Consider the following 21,623-nt stretch of genomic DNA (forward strand, 5'->3'; position numbering starts at 1 on the left):
TACTTGTGTAAGCAGAGACAAGACAGCAGTCCCACTGGTGGCAGAGGACATGGCAGAAGCTCACACAGGTAACTGGTAGGGGTCAGAGGAGAATAAATGAAAGAGGCAAACTAAGCAGCAGAAAAGCAGCAAACTCAAGCAAAAGGTCAGACAGAGCATGACAAAGATGTGGAACATGTTGCAGGTAGCAAAGGCCACAAATAACATCCTTTAGTTCAAATTCAGATTGCCAAAATTGTGCTAAAGAACTTGAGTGCTATTGCTACATATATGGCCTTGTAGGCCAGACTATAAGAAACCCAGATATGATTAGAGATGTGGATGGAATTCAGATTATCTGAATATAGTCTTACTTCACTCTTAGGTTTCTGTTCACAGCTCTTGAAGAAAATAGGGGGAATACTGTCCCCAGGCTGCTGCTATTAGAGTTTCCAAATTGATATGTATACCTTGTTTATATTCAAAATGCAATTCCATATTTGTTCCATTTCAGTTCAAATGTTTCATCCACCCACTTGAATTCTGCCTGCAGTGCTCAGTGTACATGAAAAGTTACTGGTTTGCCCATTCTCAGCACATCCTCTTTCTCAATTCATTCTCATTAAGAAGATAAATGTATTGCAAAACTTTATCTAATATGTCCCATAAATACAATAAATATTTTCGAGAAGAATAATTGTCTGCAATTATAAATTGCTTCTATTTTAAAAAGATTGCAGAAGGAACATCTTTAAATATATTGTTAAGGAATGCTCCCAAAGACACCCAGTTTAATACACGGAATGCAAAATGCAACTGAAGTGCACGCTCTGCTATGCAGAACGACATCCATATGCAGAGAAAGCACAGGAGAGTGAACGCTGGTGGTCAATAATAACTGAGGAGACAGTGCCAGATTTGCACACTATCCCCCATACAGCCAGAAATCAGAGCCTGCTGCCAAAGACAAAATACCTTTGCCTAATAAAAGGAGATAAAATTTCCTTTCTGGTTCCAGAAATGATGATACAAAAGGCTTCAATTTATCTTAGGATCACTGTACTGTGCATTTTCTAATCCTGTTTTAATTTCTGCCTATTTACTTATTTGTAGAATCTCTGATACATTTTCATTTCAGACAAACTGAGTAGAACAGGTGAATTCCACGTATGTGCAAAGCTGGTGACCCTAAAGACCAGGTACGGAGCTCAGGACCAATATGGCAGCATGAGGTAGGCTGGATGTGAACAGTTTCACAGTCCACCCAGGGCTCAGTGTTGGGTCCAATCTTGTTTAATATCTTTATCAATGACCTGGACAAGGGGATCGAGTGCACTGTCAGTCAGTTTAGATTGGATATTATGAAAAATATTTTATTGAAAGAGTGGTCAGACATTGGAAGAGGCTGCCCAGAGAGGTGGTGGAGTCACCGTCCCTGGAGGTATTTAAAAGACGTGTACACGTGGCACTTCAGGGCATGGTTTAGGAGAAACGGTGGTGTCGGGTTGGACCTGATGGTCTTAGGGGTCTTTTCTAACCTTAATGATACTACGATTCTATGATTCCCAAATAATGTTTCAGAAGGTGGGGAAAGAAGCAAATAGATTCTGAAGTCCGAGCACTACTAGAAATTTTGATTTGCAAGAACTTACAAAAAATATTAACTTCAGCACATAATTACATGTGAATGCACTGTAAGCACAGCCAGAGTCCTCTACAGGGCTCTGCCCCTCTACAAGCTACCCCTGGCCTCTTGGCCCAAGCACAGATGTATAAATGCAGTCACAGATTGTCAGACAATGTTGCTGCAGCTGTATCCCAGTGGATCAATACCCAAACTACCACTGGTAAAATAATGGTTGAGCTCAGTCCTTATTCTACATTTGGGAAGCCTAATTAGTGATACAGCTAACTCACAGGAAGCAATTTATTTTCAGTTTTCTCCATCAATCTCTTTCTTTTTTTTTAAGAATTACTTGAAGCCTAAAAATCAATCTAGCATGCACAGGGGAAAGCATTTAATTAAATATTTTATTTAAAAAAAAAAGTCTTAAAATTTCCTTCTTCTGTGCAACAGATGTAGGTTTACCAGTACTATTTCCTAGCTGGCTAATAACCCTTGCTACTCTTTTGTATTCCCAGTGTTTCCTACATATCTTATCTCATGATTCCCACATGAGAAATACAGCTACCTGTCATTGCTTGAAAAAGGACAAGGACCCAGGAATCTCCATTCTGAGGAATGTGTCCTTCTTTACAGATTTGAAATTATTTCTGTCCTCCTGAATTTCTCTGAATTCCACAATATTTTGTGTCTCAGCAGACTAACTTCATCAGGGTAGGTGAAAGCCACATTCTCCCAACACTTTTTGGTCATAATTAAAGGCAGTTTTGTGGGAAGAAGGGCTGTGGGTTTAGACCTTCTCCGGCCATCTCCTGTATTCAGGGACAGAGTTCTAACCACGAGGTTGTATGTCCGTACGCATAATACCACCACACCTCTTTGGGCTGTAATGTGATCTGATTTAGGCGTTCTTAGAGGACACCTAACTTACCGAGGTTCCCCAAGGTCTTGGGAAGGATTTGGGCATGTCTCTGCCTAGGAACTCCCTCTTGCTCAGCTCCCCAGCCAGGATGCTACAGCTTATGCACCCAGGGAATTCTGTGCTCACAAGGTTGAACTGCTTTCTGACCCAGAGGCAGCATCCCTCCATTTTAGGTGGAAGCCAGGGAGACTCCAGGAAGTCTGACTATGATCCACTGAAATTCAAGCTTCTAGTCCTGTATTCTGTTGCATGCCTTGAATTATTTTTTCAATCTTGTGATCTATGCAGATCATTTAGAGATTGTGAATAACTAAGTAATTTACCCTTACTTACACAGTGGGAAGTCCCAGGTGTGTTACAAGGTATATTTCAGTACAGAAATCATGACCCAGCCACTGCCTCTTTTACCTAGGATTACCACCACTGGCTTCATGAGGCTTTATGAAGGCAATCACAAGTAAAATATAGCCTGAGGAATATGTCTGGATATGAAAAAGAAAAGAAAAAAAGAAACATCTGTCTTGTTAATGTACCTGTCGCTAAACAAAGAAAAAAACTTTTCTCCTAGTAACAGGCTTCTGCACAGTTGTTACTATGGTTCACGTGCTCCACAGCATGCTAGCCTTGTGCAATTTGTGCAGCCGCCTGTCAACACCCGCCCCCCCACCCTGACTTTTTGATATTTATTTATATTCCTATTTATATTAGTGGTCTATCTTTATTCCATTCCACATAATATATATATATATAAAAATGCATAAATTTATATGTGTGTAAATGCCCCAAAATTTACATAGTATTTCTCTCTTCTATGTCAACCACTGTTTCCAAAAGGGAAAGGCTAGCATTTTTTCAGTAACAGCTTGGACAATTCACCTTTTCTTCATTTTTAAAAATATAACCACATGCTTTACAAACATCCTTTTTATAAGACGACATTAACCGTGTAAATAAACCAAGACAGAATGTGGTTATTTGCAAGACATTTGTGGCATTTCACGTCCTGTTAACATGAGCAGTTTTCCCCCCCTCGTCCCCGTATTGACCTACTCCTTCACATTAATTCCATTAAAAGGTTTTGATCGTCGAAGGATGTCCAAGGTTTACACGCACACATGTGCCTGCTCTCATGTACACTATGGTTACTGTGCACATGGTTCATCCTTCCAAAAGCCCTCTGTGTACTATCAGTTAAAAAGCAAGCAACAGTGATCAGGACAAATGCTCTGTTTGCTTGCAAACGGGGAAACCTACAGGAAGTCACACAGGCTCACGGCTCCATGGTGCATGCGAGCTTGCTCTCCGACCTCAAAGGCTTGCATAAATTTTCGTTCACAATACCAAATCCCAGAAATTTAGCTGGCTCCTCTTTTTGTGGCTCCTCTGGGACTTGTTTGACTCTCATTCATTAACAAAGCGAAAGGGATAAAGTTGCTCTACTCAGATCTAGGCCATTAGCACTGGACGTCACCTCTCACAAATTCAGGATGCGAAGCAGAACAGGAGCAGTCCTCGAGGCAGGGCTCAGGAAAAGCCAAAAGGCTTCTCCACATGAGCAAACCACAGACAACAAAATAAAAGATTAAATGAGGTTGAGTAGCTGCTCTCAGTTCAAAAGCAGGTTTTCCTTCCAACTCATTTCAACAGCAGGTTTCCTGTAGGCAGGAGACCATTTCACCGAAATAACAAATCTAGTTACTAGAAGAACTGGGAAAAAAAACACATGAGGTTTTTAGTGATTACTATTATACATCCTCCGTTAACACTTCCCCTACCTGTTCCTATCATAATCCAGGTTTACCCGCTTACTAAGGAGCTCGCTGACACACAAGCAAAGTTACTACTTTTGGTTTTTCTTTTTGGGTATAGAACAATTTAGAAACTATCTTACTAAACCTAGATATTGTCTCTCAGAATGTCTTAATACTTTCATTTTAACTTTTTCCACATAAATCTTTTGGGAAGCCCCTTCCCCATGACACCACAGATTCTTAAGAACTTTGGGATAGAGTTAATCCATTTCTATCAACTCCAGACTAAAGCAAGGATCCCTGTTCCAGAAGAAAAGGTCAAAAGAAGCCCATGAAAAAAACAGCTCTCTCCGCCTGAGCAGACTCAGGGCTAGGAGTCTACCAAGCATCTTACCTATTTCCAAATTTTCACTTGTATTCCTCCTCCCCCTGGGCCTGGCAGAGAATGGAAGAGGGATGACAAATGTTTATAAGCCACCTATAAAGGTATGTAAGTTGCACTGTAGTCCATGGCATACAGTACAATCACCTCAAAGCTGCTCTAGCTTCTCTTTTGGCTTTAATGGCCCTTAATGTAGCCTGCCACGGGAAAAGAAAAATAAGGCAGCGTACTCCCTTTATGGAAGACAGGAGTGGGGCTGCTACAAGACCATTCCCCAGATAGGGGCATCTGCTACACAGCTAATCCTAGCAGCCTCTTTTCTTTTATGTATCTCAAAGGAAAACAAATAAATTAAAATTTCAGCTGTACAAAAGCGACAGGTCACAAGCCTGTTCTTCATCCTTTTTCGGGCAGTTTCCATCACTGCAGCCTGAGGGGACACACCTGAGCTTTGATTAAATGGGAATTTCAGTAAGTCGAGACTGATGACCTGAGCTTCAAAGTACTGTTTTACAAATAATAAACTATAACTTCTCCCAGGCAGTTAAGTCACTTGCAGGTAGTTAAGTTGCACATCCAAACACCACCCCCCTCCCCCAACCTTAATGGATGCCAGACCTAGGCATGACTTTTCCAAAATAATAGGTTTTCCTCCGTAAATTCACCAAAACCTGAACTTTTACAAGTATTGAGGAAATACAAGCAGCAGCCCCACCATGTAGGGACTTCCAAATTGAAAATATTTTCTTTCTTCTTTTCCAGAGTGTCTCTTAGCAAAATAATCTGAACAAGAACCCAAACTCCATACAGCAACTCAGAAGTAAAATCTGCGGACCACAAATCGAAATAACAACTGAAAAGATCTCACTGCATCTATCATGCTTGTGATCTGATACACTAACAAATGGTCTGTGCACACGTTACATGGCTTGTGTGGCTACAGAGAAAATGAAGGGAACAAATCCTCCTGCTCAGCTGATTTCCTTCGTAGTAGGGCATCACGTTAAGGCATAGTCATGAAAACAAATTCTCCCTTAATGCAAATGGAAAATCCTCTCACTTCCTTTTAAATGGACTCGCAGGGAGCACAGCTCTGTAAACTGGGCTGGCCCAGCGCACCAGCCGCAGGACTTCTGCCATAACCTTGAGTCAACGGTTACCTGCCACTCACCTGAAGCAGGAGATCCCACCTCTCTCGGAGGAAAGATGCCATTGCTCAGCTCTCTGCAAGCTTTGTTCTATTTCAGGGCTTTAAACGCTGTGAGAGTTGCTGCTGTCTATAAACCCGTGCCTCTCACGTTACTAAAATCACTCTTTCACAAGAAGCAGGAACCGCCTGCCATCTGGATGAGCTTAACAAGTGACACAAGTAAAGGCTTGAATTTGTTTTCAACACTCCTGATCCTATATCATAAAAACACAAACACAAAGCTCAGTCCCTTATGCCTGTGACTACACCGCCTGCAGGACCAAAGCTGAATTCAGAGCCTTGTAAGTGCCCTCCGGGCACATAGAATAAACTGAAGAGGAGACATCACGTATCTCCAAAAAGGCACTTTAAAGGAGATCAGACAATAACTCAGTGCAGAAAATTTTATGCCAATACACTTTTATAATTGCTAAAGCACATGTATTTCTATCAACATAAATTTATGCTATGCCATTACTACTTACTTTTTTGCCTCATAGCTACGTGCTAAATCATCAGAGAAGTTGGAAATTCACTCATCCTGGTGTAAGTCAAGTATCTCAGCTGCCGCGTGGATACAAGTTCTTTCGTTCACGGCACTTCTGGGTTTCCCGTTACAGAAACGGGCACCAAAATCTGAATATGCAGCTTAACTCCTGGTCAAAACAGACTTTGTTGTTATAATCTAGAAATTAGAATTTATGGATGCGTGCCAATGTGCACAATGGACATTATAGCTTTCCACAAATCCCGGACATCTTAACCTCTGTGACACATTGGTTAAGAAAGGATAAAGAAAGGTGCCAGTACAGTGGCTGTTTATAAAAAGCATCATGCAGACGTACACATTTAAGATCACCGATGCCTACAGAAATGTCCAGTGGTATTTGAAAACGTACTTCTTGGTTGTTGAATTAGTTCACACAAATAATAAAAATAGTGCTTTGAAATCATCAGAGTTCCACAACTATTTTGGTATTCATTTAACTAATAAATAAGGCATTTTTTTCCTTAAACTAATAGAATGTAGGCAACGTCAGTTTACAGAAAAGATTTTTCAGTAGAGTTAAGAAAAAAAAAACCCCAGAGACTGTCATGGCACATATCACAGATTGCTTGACAGGCATAGTCTGTTCGACTAATGCATTCGGAAGATAAAAGAATTAGCACTGATTACTGGGAACTAAAGACCAACATTTTCCCATCTGTCTGTGCACCACAGGGACTTAAATCCCACCCATCAGCTGGAAGGCATGTAAAAGGCAAATGAAATCCCACTCGGTTCCGGCACTGAACACTCCTGATAACACTGCAGAAGTATAGTATGTTTTCAATAACATCTTTCAAAGTAAAATACAACTAAGCATAGAGCTGGGAGATAAAAAGTTAAAATCTACTAACCCAGAAGCTATTGAATGAAAAATAATGTACATTTCTCAAGTTCCCACTGTTTCTATGCCCTAGCACTATTTGTCCTAGCAAATTCATGAGGATTCGCGAACAGTCTAGTAATTCTAAATGCATACAGATACTTACTTGGATCTTAATTAATTGGCAAGTCAGCTTTCATGGTTGTTCTTTGTATTCTGACTCCTAGCATACATCACCGAGGTTCCTTGGAGTCTAAGGTCTTAATTTCTAAGGTAAATAAAGTCTGGTTTTCTTGACTTATCTTTACGTCAAGAGATTATTTTTATTTCCTCGCTTCTCCCACCTAAATCTCTGTAAATGTGCAGAATAATCAAGTTAGTTTGATTAGAAATTGGAAGGACAGAATTATTTTTGTTATACCCATTTCTGTTTCTTTACCTCCATACTTCATTATGTATTTTCCCAAGAACTTCAACTAATCATTCTTAACATAACCAAAATCTGTAGCTTGAATGCATGACCAAATTTTGCCATACATTTAGAACACTATTTGTATCAGCCTTGGTATGTCTTCTTCATATGTAAACACTGCTGGTTTAAAATCTATGAGAAAAGAGGCCATAAGAATGTCTTTTCTCTTGCTCTTCTTGGCTAGATGTGAGGTCAGGGATGGGACACTAGCTTAGCCACAGTGTAAATGAAGCTATAGGGCTTTTGGTGTGACACTGACTTCCACCAACAAGCTTGGGCCATGGGCAGAACATGTTCAAGTCCAGTGCTAAGGCTTCCACATAGCCATGAATTTAAACACGCACTTCCCCATCTCTGCATGTAAGCTTTATTCAAGCAGAAATTACAGAAACCAATATCACTCTCAAGATGTGCATGTCTCGATATAAAACAATACTTCAATATTCTACCAGCCAACAAATTGCCTTGTGTTTAAACAACAGGAAAAAAAAGGTATATTAAAGAGTTGCTAGTGAAGAATTATCTATCCATGATTCTCATCTCCAAAGCCAGGCATGACAAAAACCACCCAATATCTGTGTTTGTTTCTTTGTTTATAGAGGTACCTCTTGGGTCAAAATACCTGTTGTGCAGTTATCTTGAGGGCTTCTCAGAAAAAAAGGCAAAAAATTGAGGCACTAGGATATCAGGAGGGTGCTAAAAGCATGAAGAAGATCCTTCTTTTTGCTTAGTATGAAAAAGGAAAGGTTAATTGGAATAATGATATGAATTGGGTGGACCACTTCATCACAAAAATAAGCTGACTCACTTTAACTTTTTTAAGGAAATAATTTTCTTCCAAAGTAACAAAAAAATGAAGAATAAATCTCAGAATATATTTTCTCACTGTAATTTGGTATTTATACAGGAAGTTGAGGTAAACTAAAGAAGTGACAATAAAAAATTATAGCAAAATCTGTTTGCATGATATATCACAAAGAAAAGTTCTCTTTGCTGAGAACAACTTTCAGTTCTATTTTTAAGACACTGCAGCAAAAATGCAAAAGATCAGAACGAGGTCAACTAAAAGGGTGGCTGAAGTGCGGAAGGATGGGTATTTGACTTGATATTGCCAACTCTCAAATAATTTGGCAAGAAAAGGGAATTAAAAGGGAACCTTCAAAGACCATTGACGACTAAAGGCTAAAATTTCCCCATCTGCCTGTGCACATGGGACTTGCACATTCCCCATCAGTAGCAGGGCTTATGGAAAAAAATGAAATTACTGAAGCACTGTATGCCTCTGATAACAGTATAGGAGCACACTTCCTTTTCATTTTTATTTTCATTATAATCATTAAAAATTATGACAGGCACGCAGAAAACTGATCAGTCCCTGTCTCATGATACTGCAACAAAAAGTCACTTTATGAAATTATTGCCTTTTATTTTTAGGATGAATAGAAGGAAATTCTCCCACACACAGCCAGGAGCGAGCCTTTGGAATTAATTCCCTGTCAAAAAGTCTTTAAATCTGACACTACAGTCAGAGTTAAAAGTTAATTTGTAGTAACTGTTAATAAAGCTTGTAATTACACAAGGTCAACCAAATCTCAGAGTTTAGGAAACAAAAGATCACTCCCTGGGGTTACTCAGAACAGCCGTTTGTCTACAACGCTGGGTAGATAGTAAGGCACAGTTTAATTGTAGGCAAAATGGGGATAGGAAGCATCCTCTGACCACCAGCTCTAGTACTGCTAAGGGTAGGGCACAAGTAGGAAAACAGGGCAGCAAGAATTACCTTTTGCTGATATGTTTCCTCCTAAGTTCTCTGTGTGTGTGTGTGTGTGTGTGTGTGCGTATACATGCATGCATATACATGGGGAGTATTCGTACATACGTGTATACACACACACACACACACACACACACACGTGCGCACGCACGACACTCCAAACAAAACAGCTGGGGAAAGTTCTGCCTCGTAGCTTCACCCAAAGGGTTTCCGACCCCAACCCACCACTGTTGAAGGCAAAACAAACAACACAACCACGTGGAGCAGCACAGAAAGGAAGCTGACTTTGATGGCTCAGTACAGACTGGAAGATGATTTTGAGGAGCTGGGAGCTTCCAGGCTCAACTGAAACAACATAAATGGTGGAAAATCTAACTAAGGGCAAAACTGAAGACCCTGTTTCGCCTCATGGTCTTCTCCTCACTCCCTCCGTGTGGGACACTAGTCTTTTGTTCCCGTCTATGCACACTCTCATATCTGTGACGGTATTTATGCAACTTGGAAAATACAGATGCTGAATGTTCTGATTTTCTTTCTCCAGACCATCCTGAGATACATACACGCTCACAAATATATATATGTGTGTAAATTAAATGAGCTTCAAATGGCACATGGAAATAAACAGCACTACTTCAGGAATGACATTAGATATTACCATTTCACTAATGCAGAGAAAAAGTCAAAGTCTACATTAATGCATACACATGCAGAGTAAAAATAAAACTCTGTACTACATGTCTCTGGTATAAAAAGCAAGGGATTAAACAGTAGATAATAACTGATAGCTGTGTACAGTGTACAGTTTCTGCAAAGATAAATGCATTCATCTCACGCAAGGAGCTAAGAGCGCAAAACTGCTAATTTAACTCAGTTAATTTGCATTTCGGTTATGAGACAGACTCATTGTTTTGGTTGATAACATCAACCTATTCCCAGCATAGGGGGAAGGGACTGGAGAGCAGCTTAATCTGCGCTCAGGGTGACACCGCCCTGCTGGTTACTAATTAAATCGACACACTCTACAAACAAGTCATTGTGTGAAATACCAAATGCATTTAGCAAGTGTAGTACACCGGTCACCTTAATACAGAGGAACTGGCTCCTCAGTACACCAGCGTGTAACGAGAGAACTTGCCGGACAAGCAGATTATCCTGTCACTTTCCTGCACTTGGGTAACGGATGAAGCGCAGCAGATTTCCAAACCTTCCAGACACAAAAAGTAGCAACTTGCTGCGCGGGACTGCAGTATCCTAAAACAAATATGAGGGAAATACACACCCTGTGCCAAATTTTCTCATCAATTACATGAAAAGGAAAACATACACTTATAACTCCTACCAGTACACACATAAACCACGGCTGACGTTTACATATTAATCACAGGTTTATTTGCATAAAACACTCTCAATCCATTAATGCATATATTGGAAAAGTGTCAGGCTTTTATACAAAATTGAAAGAAATCAATAACTTATCTATGTGTTTTATCAGATTTTTTTACTGGCACTCATATAGTGCAATTTAGTAAATGACGAAGTGATAGGCACCTATCACCTTCCTATCATCTTGCCCAGCAACATTTGTCTATAATGACTCCCTTATCGTTCTCTGGTCTTCATTCCAAAAAATACATTTTCCCAACTTCCAATACTCTCATAATTTTAATGAGCGCCCTTCTTCTCAAGAAATGCAATATCAGTGATCTTGCAGTACTTATTTTAATTCAACGAACACTTGCCATCTTTTAACATTTGGGAAAAATGTTATTTACTGTGTTTTAAAAGTTTGAAATATATCATAGCTTCTAATGACAGTCATTTGAAATGAGGGCAAGTCTGAGTTGATAAACCTTGATTTGTACGTAGCTGGAGATGCAGCTGCTATTCAGAAATCATATAAAAAGCCACTTTTTCCTGTGCTTTCATATTCCAGACTTTATACATGTTTTCCAACATCCTTTTAGCCTTTCGTCCTTGCAGACAGCAGCCACGTCTTGTTCAAGCTCATTATCAAAAACAACACCAAAAAACCTACATCCAACTTCCCCCTATTTTTCAGTTCACGTCTACCTCCTACACTTCATTATGTGCCCCAGTCTCATTATCTTACCTTGTTCTGCACTGAACTGGATTACTTACTTTTTCACACACAGCCTACATTAATTATTCTAGATTGGGAAGTCAATGTTTTCTCCACCTTTCCTATTCTAATTGAAAAGTCTTCAGAAGCATGTGCAAACAGGAGCCTTCTACTGACCCTCACATCACCTCAGTTGTTTCCTCCGCTAATCCTGCACTGCTATAATTTACCTAAACCATCTGCTTTCAATATGTAAGCCAGTTTTTCCTGCAGCAGTTTTCTTTTCAATGACTTTACACATCCATCTTTGTGGTGGCATATCAAGACAAGTTGCCCTTGAATTCTTGATAAAGTGTATCAGTGCTGCATTAGCTCACTCAGAAATTCAAGAATTCATGAAGATTCATTTGATGGTTCTTTTTTCATAGGTTCATGCTCCCGAGCCCTTCTAAATTATGCATTGCAAACTAGGCCAGAGTGATATTTCATTCTAGTGTTTCCCAAATGAAAACACACAAAAAGCCATGTAAGATTGAGGGGGGAGGGTGTTGGTTTGGGGGCTTTCTTGGGCATTGCAGCTCTACCAAATAAATAACATGGTGTCAACTTACAGAAAAGAATATCCCGCTCTCCTGTTTGGTTTTTTTGTGTTGGTTTTTTTTTTTTTTTCAGAAGACAGCAGCTGACAAGATTCCTGCAAAGCCTGGCAATCACATCTCCCATCCTTGCCATAGTTCTCTTGTACTAGAAATTTGGAGATGCTGCAAGGTTCAGTAATTTTCTGTGAGATACTCATTGTTTGTAGCCTCAAGAAAAGGGTGACGGTGAGAGATCTCAAAAGACAAGATGTACGTTTGGGGCTTATTATGGCTGTTGTGAATAACATGATTAATTGTGCAAAGACGGCAAGAGAAAGAAGGAACTGAAGGGGTCTCACCTGTGTTGAACATGTCATAGTTTTCAGGATTGCCTAAAGAAAAAGGCAAAGGCAACCTTTCCTTACTGCTGGGGGCGTGGGGTGTGACACAGATCTGGGTAGGTAAATGTTCCCGTAAGAGGAAATACAGCGTACACGTATGCCGTGCTCCACCAGACCTAACACCAAGGGCACACTGAAAATCATTGCAAACAAGCCGTTCAACTCCCTAAGCTGCCAAAGCCACATCTTTCCTTGTAGACTTCCCTTTCCTCGGCTTCAAGAGAGACAGCAATACACATTTTCTAGCAGACTGACAGCTGGCTGACCTTCATGCTAGGTTGAGAGAAGTGTCCCAGTTAGGACAGACAGACATTACACAATACTAAGATAGGTCTTTCATATCCCAGGCTACTGTTCTAATCACTAGACCAGGGAACTCCATCCTGTTCTTACTGCACACACCTTCAGTAAAAATTTTTGAGCACACCCCCCCGATACCTGTATATTTGTTTATAAATTATATACATGTACTACTGTACTAATACATTATGTACGGTATAAAACATACACAAAATAGAAATTAAAAAGGGCGAGATAAAGATGAAAGAAAGAATATTTTAAAATAATATTAATTTTATTTATCAACGGTACAAAAACCTTTTTTGCTCTGTTTTTACTAACACTAATATTTTTAATGAGAACAATGTGACTGAATAAGCTCCATTATTTTTTAAACTATTGGCTTAACACTTTATGACACAGTGATTCAAAGGTCTGGTTCTAAGTTCAATTTACTTCGATACTTGGTTTTCATGTCTGTCATAGCTGGAAAAGATAGCTCACAATGGTATATAGATCCAAAACCAAGAAGTGCATTGCTGGTGGCACTTACTAAATCACAATACTGATTTTTCACCCCACCTACCAATTAAGCAAAGGTTTTTATTGAAATTTGGCTAGGAAATTCCCATCTTCCCTGATGTCAACCGCTTGCTCTTGCAAACTAATGAGAAGGCGCTGCATTTTATTTTTAACAAATGGGTACAAAACCAACTGAAATGCTTTATTTGGAACAGTTTTAAAAACAGGTTAGGAAATTTTGTTTCAAAGCTTTTTCAGTGTACAGATAAGCGAGTTTTTACAGGTGACATGAATCATTTTTGGCTGGGAGGCTGAGACAAAGACTGAGAGGCCTGGGTTTGTTCAGCCTGGAGAAGAGGAGAATGAGGGGTGGATTTCATCAATACCTGTAAATATCTAAAGGGTGGGTGTCAGAACGAGGGGACTAGGCTCTTTTCAGTGGTGCCCAACGACAGGCCAAGGGGCAATGGGCACGAGTTGGAACACAGGAAGTTCCACCTCAATATGAGAAAAAACTCCTTTCCTGTGAGGGTGCCAGAGCAGTGGCACAGGCTGCCCAGGGAGGGTGTGGAGTCTCCTTCCCTGGAGACATTCAAAACCCACCTGGACGCGTTCCTGTGCCCCCTGCTCTGGGTGTGCCTGCTCAAGCAGAGGAGTTGGACAAGATGATCTCCAGAGGTCCCTTCCAAACCCTACCATTCTGTGAAGCTCTAAGGTCTTCTCCCTTGCTGCCAACTGATTATTCTCAAGTGTATCACAGAAATGCCTGTTACTCATTACACAGAACCTGACCCTGTATTTTGTACACCTACATTTCAACGCAGTCATTTTGCTGAAGTCTTCAAAGATGCCCTATTCTTCCTGCATGACGTTCTAATCCTCACCCAAATTGACAAGGCGTCACAGCTTTGTCATCAGCATATTGCATTATCGTACTCCTAAGTATTTTTCTTCCCAAGGTTAACACTGAAAACTCTAAATAAAATTGCATTGTAGGAGCAATCCTAAAGAAACCCCAGTAACTCCCAGGCCCATAGTTTCTCTCTTAATAACTAGGCTGTTGTCTTGTTGTTGCCAAGTTCTTGACTACCAGGCAGATTTTCACTTCTCTTGTTCAGCCAACAGATTTCCTCGCATTCCCTAGCTGCTCCGTGAGAGCGACCCAGAGGGTAACTGTGTCACTGATTGCAGCAGAGGCCACCTGGAGTAAAGAATAAATCTCACCTTCTACAAATATCCCACTGCCAAAGTGGTGGAACTTTCCCAGACCATCTTCTTCATAGCACAAATCTATGTTTACTGAAGATCAAATGCTAGATGTTGATTTTCATTAACTTGTCATTCCTTCGTCCTCTTTCCCTGGGAATCAAGAGAATTGCAGTGGAGCTGATCCAAAATTCCCCATCTTTGTGCATGCAGTCCACCTCTTGGCAGATTTGTCCTTACCTGCTCCAGCCAAAACCAGGGGTGTTACTTTTCCCAACAGGTCTAACTCTTTACCTCCAGGAATTTTTATTTTCTGGAAATGCTCTGATGCTAAGGACTCCAAATTATACAGATCTGCTGGTTACTAGCACTGGTGTATGTTATAAGTCTCCCCCTCGATACCAAATTCTTTCCAAAATCAAAATCCAGGTATCTTCTGCCAGCAACTGGAGGTCAGGGGATGTGTGTTTCCTATAGGTGTATATAGGAAATATAAAATATTTCCTTTTTTCTGCTACAATACTCTATTTATTATTCCCACTCCAGAAGAAAAAGCAGGAAGTTGTTATTTATGTAGTCAAGGAAATTCTCCCTTAAAAAGTGTTGATTGCCTAAATGGTGGGAAAAATTATTAGAAGTTATTGCAAATAATATAGAAAATTCAAACACCACCTGCAAAAATCCATATGGACATACCCCTGCTTACTGAAAATTTAATATATCAGCTGACCTATTTAGCCCTAGTTATCAGAAGATAATTAGAACCTTCAGAAGAAGACAGCTTGTAATAAAGAGGTGTCATGGTTTTAGCTGGGATAGAGTTAATTTTCTTCACTCTATCTGGTATAGTGCTGTGCTTTGAACTTAGCATGGAAAAAAAAAACATTGAGATAACACACAGAGGTTTTGGGCTGTTGCTGGGTAGTGCTTGTACTAGTCAAGGACATTTCCAGCTTCCCATGCTCTGCTGGGTGCACAAGAAGCCGGGAGGGGAGGGGGCACAGCTAAGAGAGCAGATTCAAACTGGCCAAAGGGATATTCCATATCATGAAACATCATGCCCAGTATGTTAACGGGGAGGAGGTCGCTGGGGGAGGAAGGAAGCAATCGCTGCTCGGGGACGGGCAGCATTGGTCGGCGGGTGGTGAGCGGTTGTATCATTTGTGTTTCCGTGGTTTTTTTCCCTTTTTTTCCCTTTCCCTTCCTTTTCCATTTTATTATATTAACATTATTGTCATTATTATCATAGTCATTATTATTATTATTATTATTTTATTGTAATTATTAAACTGTGTTTATCTCAACCCACAAGTTCTTTTGCTCATCCAATTCTCTTCCCCATCCCACAGGGGTGGGGGGGGGGGAGTGAGCGAGCAGCTGCGTGGTGTTCAGTTGCCAGCTGAGGTTGAACCATGACAACAGGGACTAAGTCAAACAATATTCAAATGACAGGGCGTCAAATTTCACCTTCTGGAAATTTTATCCTTTATTTGCCAAGAGTAGTGACAATGTTTAGAATGGGATACTCCTACCAAACGTATCTGACAACTGCGGTTAGGTGAGCAATGCTATTTTAAGCACGAAGAACAGAAAATCAGATTTATACATGTTGCCTTGTACATGTACTGCACCTAATTATGCTTGTAATAGAAAAGCTGAGAAAACGGACATTCCAAGCAGGGCCAAGGCTGGGTCTCTGCTATTAAATCAGGTGGATCTGGGAAAACTCTAGGCACTGAAGCCAGCTGGCACCAAAGAGACCTTGCTTAGTCCGGTAAAGCCTCTTAGCCTCTACGATGTGACAGCTGGACACAAACTGGTCCTGGGGACTTTCCAGCTTCAAAACCATGCCGGGCAAATGTCTGGAAGGAACCTAGATGGCACAAGCCAAAGTCATGCCAGAGGACACTCCAACAGTTTCCTAGTACAGACAATTGTGGTCCAGCACCCAGGAAGACTCCTGGACACCTCCTTCTGGGTTTCTAGAGCAGGTGTAGCCTCAGGGGCCATCAGAATCCTGAGAGATTGGCAGAGAAGATCTTCTACAGATCAAGGTTAAAACTAAAGTTACAGATTGGAAGAAGCAACATCAGGATAGAGTAAAAGTAATTCCAGGTTCCAAACAAAGGCTTTGGTGAAGCCATTTACAGAAGGCCAGACAGTAGCCACTGTTCTTCTTTCAGATACATGGCATTATATTATAATTAGCATAGTCAGTAACTCAAACTCATGCTACTATCACTCACTATGCTGAAGAAAATCAGAAGATTATCCCCTCTAGTTGTGAAGATTATTTGCTTGTAGTGCCACTCTAACTGAATGCAACACACTCATATATTCCATAAAGTAAAACTCAACGCAACGGCTTTGAGGTATGAGACTCCAAATGCAGCGAGCCTTAGGTTATTAAAAAAAAAACCCAAACACAAAGCAACAACCAGAAAAACTCTTTGCTTCATTGAAGCTGCCATGGCAATTCAAAAGCTCCAAAGCAACACATGTTTATGAGGGACACAACATTTCTGGGCAAGAATCTCTCCAGAATTTCTTTCTAACTTGGCGTGCTGCAACTAGAGCCTATACAGGAAAACCTTCAGGCGTTACCTGTTCTGATTTCAAATAAAGGTTGAAACTTAGGAACTTAGAACTGAGATGAAGGGAAGGAAGGTATCACTAATTCTAAACTGAACAAAAAATTCTATTTTTCATTTATTTTCTAATTTAGTAGAGGATATTTTTACCCTGTTTTTTTATAAAATGAAGCATATATGCTAGAGAGCAGAATATCTGTGTATTTCAGAAAGGGCTCACATGTGACCTAGAAAACCTGACCCAATAGCTCTAAGGTGTGAACTATCACATTAATCTATGTGGGTGGTACTTCACCTGCTGATTATGCTTCAGCATTAGCAATTAAGCACCAAAACATTCCTAAGAAAACAACTACACTATGAAATCTACCTAAGAGTCTAGTGAAATAGTCTTCTGGGAGAAAGCAGATATTGATCTGACTTTTCTCTAGAGGAGGAGACATTTGGACTCAAGTCCTCGAAAGCCCAAGAGGGCTCTAATCAGCATCACACTGTTTAAAAGCCGCGCTTCCCGTCACTGCCCTAGTGCAGGTATACGGATCCAGAACAGTGTTCCCAGATATGACCTTCAAGCAGAGACAGATATTTCCCTACAGGATGATCTTAGCTAATTATTTTCAAGGACAAAATTTAGGCTATACTCTTTTCTTTAGTAATTCCTACTGTCTAGCTAGACAGCTTCCCACACAAAACACTTCTGGGACTAGGACCTGGAGGGCAACAGGTTGAGCATGAGCCAACACTGTGCCCTTGCTGCAAGGAGGGCCACAGATTTCTTGGACTGCATCACCGGCAGGTCTAGGCACTGGTGAGAGCCCAACACTGGTGAGGCACCAGTTGCAGGCTCCCCAGTAAAAGGAAGGCACAGACATACTGGAGTGAGACCTGCAAAGGGGCTGATGAAGGGACTGAAGCATCTGTCATACAAGCCTCTGGAGAGGCTGTGGAAGCTGGGACTCTTCAGCCTTGAGGAGAGACGGCTCAGGTGGGTCTTACCAATATGTGTAAACACCTGATGAGGTGAGTAAAGAAGATGGAGCCAGACTCTTCTCAGCAGGGCTCAGTGAAAGGACAAAAGACAATGGGCACAAAATGAAACACAGGAAATGCTGTTTAAACCTAACAAAAGCCTTTTTCTTTCTGTGCAGGTTGCCCAGCGAGTTTGTGGGTTTTCCATCCTCGGAGATATGGTCCTGGGCAAGCTGCTGTGGCTGGCTCTGCTCTCAGCAGGAGCATTGGACTAGACAATCACCCAAAGTCATTTCATGAAAGTTATCATCAACTATCACAGAATCACATCATGGTAGGGGTTGGAAGGGACCTCTGGAGATCATTTTGTCCAACCCCCCTGCTTGTGCAGGGACACCTAGAGTATACGGTCTTTGAAAATATTTTCCCCTTCCTTGTGCCTGTAACATTGGAATACCATTGTAAGTACGCTCAAAATGCTGATCTACTTGCAATGACCTAGTAAGACCATACGAATTTTAAAATCATACAAATGGATTAGAAAACCCTAAGTCAGACAGTGAACCATCTCTGCACTGCTGTTTGAAAGAGCAATATAAGATGACCTGGAGAAAGAGCTGCATTAATATCCTGGTGTGAAACTAGAGGCTGTGATCCTAGGAATGGAAGCACAACATGAATAAAGCTGTTCTCTGCAAAGGCTGAACGCCATATCCATTACTATATTGGGTAAAATGGGTAAATCTCTGCTTCAAAAAGTCAAAGTTGTTTAGATAAATATTAAACTGGCTTTGTTTTGACCATGCCCACAAACACTTCTTCATGAATACTGAGTGTAACTGAGTGAGTTCTTGCTTTTAAGAAGGATTTCTTCATAAGATTGTGAACTCAATCCTTAACAGAAAGTGACAAGGATAAGAGAAAAGAAATTACCTGAATCTCCCATTTGGGACTGAGTGCTTACCAGAGGTATAAGCTCCTGAGCACAGGGGAGAGATGGGAGAGACTTGACATTGATGTTTATACTATATTCTCGTTGGAGGCCTAAAAATGCTTCATTATACACCTTCTAAAAATCCTGAGCACCAAAACAATGTCCAGAAACAAACAGACTGATATGATTAGTAGTAATATATCACATTCATACTGCAGTTTCAGACCTTATGGTGTTACATTCTGTTTCCTTTTCAAGCACACAATGCATTGGATTGCTTTACTTACTAGTAGTAGTAGCAGGACAATATCAGGACTATCACACGCACAGGCTACATGCATTGATGTCCAAAAATCCTCATCTTGATGATTTATATTTACTCCTCTGTCAATGAGAATTTCCGCAGCAAATGCATTATCGTAGCGGGCACACTAGAAGAAAGAAGAGCAGATTAGGGATGGTGTTTTACTCAACGTACAACTGAATTTATTGCATACAATTTTTGCTCCATTTAACATTTAAATTGAGCAGATGACACACTATAGTGTTCGTAGGGGACAACAGATGATGCATCTACAGAAATGGTTTTGTGGAGACTACAAGTCCCATGTGCACGATTCACCGAATCCCTTAATCCCTGTGAAAAAGCACCATAAGAAATCTGCTGAAATCTACAGTAATGATGAGGCTTCCTTTCTGTCAATATTGTCATTCCAAATCAGCGCACAGGCATCACATCATGAGCTTCTAAGCATACGCACACCCACGCGTACAAGAACTGCCGCCTTCCATGCGGTTCGGAGCAATAACACACGCCTCTCCACACCCACTCCTGTTTCCAGTCCCCTGACTATACTGATTCCCATCGAGTGTCTCTGGCAGATGCATACTCTGCACACTGAGGGTGTGTTGAGGACGGGAGGGTGGGGTTGCATGTGTGTGGGTGTGTGTTTGTTTTGTTTTGTTTTGATGATGGAGGTCACTGCTTGTGGCAGAGAAGGAGAAACTGGCTTTGCCATTGTTTTGAGCTTACCCTGTCACATCTATGACGTTTTATGGCTGTGCTTATGGATAATACGTTGAAAGACACTCAGGGCATCTAAATTAAGATCCTAACTCTGGCCTGACACACAGTCTGAGTAACTCTCTGGAGAAGGATCCTCTCTTTTTCCCCACTGGAGAGAGGCTACAGGGAGACTAATTTTCTGTATTAGATACTTAGATGCTTTGAATACAATCCTTAATGTGTATGTCTCTTCCAATACTTAGAGCTGTGCAGTATTTCCCTGTCCCAAAAAGCACATATATTGACCGAGAGTACAAATACAGGGAAACCTGCAGATAATTTGCAAGTGGGGGTTAAATAATTATGTTGTTATGTCTATACTACATGTGGAACCACACCACAGCATCCAGTTTGCTGATCTGCATTAATTTGGCATGGAAGCCAGGACACTGGAGGAAAAGGAGAAGAAGGAAAAGTGCTTAATTGGATTCCACTGTGCCGTTAAGACACAGCAGAGAGCTTCAACCAAATGTAGTAGCTGCATGTACTACTGTGATCAGAAATACTCATAGCTTGGAGGATGAAAATTAAACTTTATGCAGCTGTGCTGGTTTTGTCTGGGATAGAGTTAATTTTCTTCACTGTAGCTGGTTCAGTGCTGTGTTTTGTATTTGGTAAAAGAATAGTGTTGATGGCACATTGATGTTTTAGTTGTTGTTAAGTAGCAGTTAAGTGTCCCTAAATAATGCTTATAGTAGTCAAGGACTTTTTCAGCTTCTCTTGCTCTCCCAGGGGCACAAGAAGCTGGGAGGGGAGGGGGCACAGCCAAGGCAGCTGCCCCAACCTGGCCAAAGTGATATTCCATATCACACGATGTCATGCTCAGCATATAAAGGTAGGGGAAGAAGAAGGAAGGAGGGGGATGTTTGGGCATTTGTCCCCCAAGTAATTGTTATGTGTGATGGAGCCCTGCTTTCCTGGAGATGGCTGAACACCTGCCTGCCCATGGGAAGCAGTGAGTGAATTCCTTGTTTTGATTTGCTTGCATGTGCAGTTTTTGCTTTTCCTTTTCATTATATTATTATTTTTATTATTATTATTGCTATTAGTGTTTTGCTTTACCTATTAAACTGTCTTTATCTCAACCCACGCGTTTTTTTACTTCTACCCTTCTGATTCTCTTCCCCTTCCCACCAGGGGGGAGTGAGAGAGCAGCTGTGTGGGGCTTGGTTGCTGGCTGGGGCTAATCCACAGCAGTGGCTAAACAGCAATACTGCTTTAAATGATTTACAGACATACTGACCATTAAATTACAGAACAGAAATTAAGTTATGATGTATTTCTTTTACCTTGTAACTTATCTGACAACTCTAGAAACAGGCAGAAGTTGTTTTTTTGTTGCATTGGCATCATTCCTTGTATCAGTAGTATAACTTACGTTGAGTTGTTCAGTGTTCAAATTTTAACAAATCAGAGATAAGGCCTTTTATAATACAGATCAACATATTCTTATACCAATCATTAAGGGTTATACCAATCATTAACAATTAAGGGATTGTTAAGCATAAAATTTTCTAGAAGCTTCCATACAAAA

At 40.7% G+C, this 21,623-nt stretch overlaps 1 protein-coding gene across 1 annotated transcript in view; it reads right to left on the reverse strand.

Moving 5' to 3' along the window:
• The window catches only part of LOC142052270 (unconventional myosin-XVI-like), a 102,485-nt gene that overhangs the window by 49,724 nt on the left and 31,138 nt on the right, over positions 1–21,623 (reverse strand). The window contains 1 exon segment of the mRNA XM_075082068.1: positions 19,311–19,454. Within this exon segment, the coding sequence (XP_074938169.1) occupies positions 19,311–19,454 (144 nt within the window).

This window comes from Phalacrocorax aristotelis, chromosome 1 (assembly GCF_949628215.1).
Source record: "Phalacrocorax aristotelis chromosome 1, bGulAri2.1, whole genome shotgun sequence".
Lineage (NCBI taxonomy): Eukaryota > Metazoa > Chordata > Aves > Suliformes > Phalacrocoracidae > Phalacrocorax > Phalacrocorax aristotelis.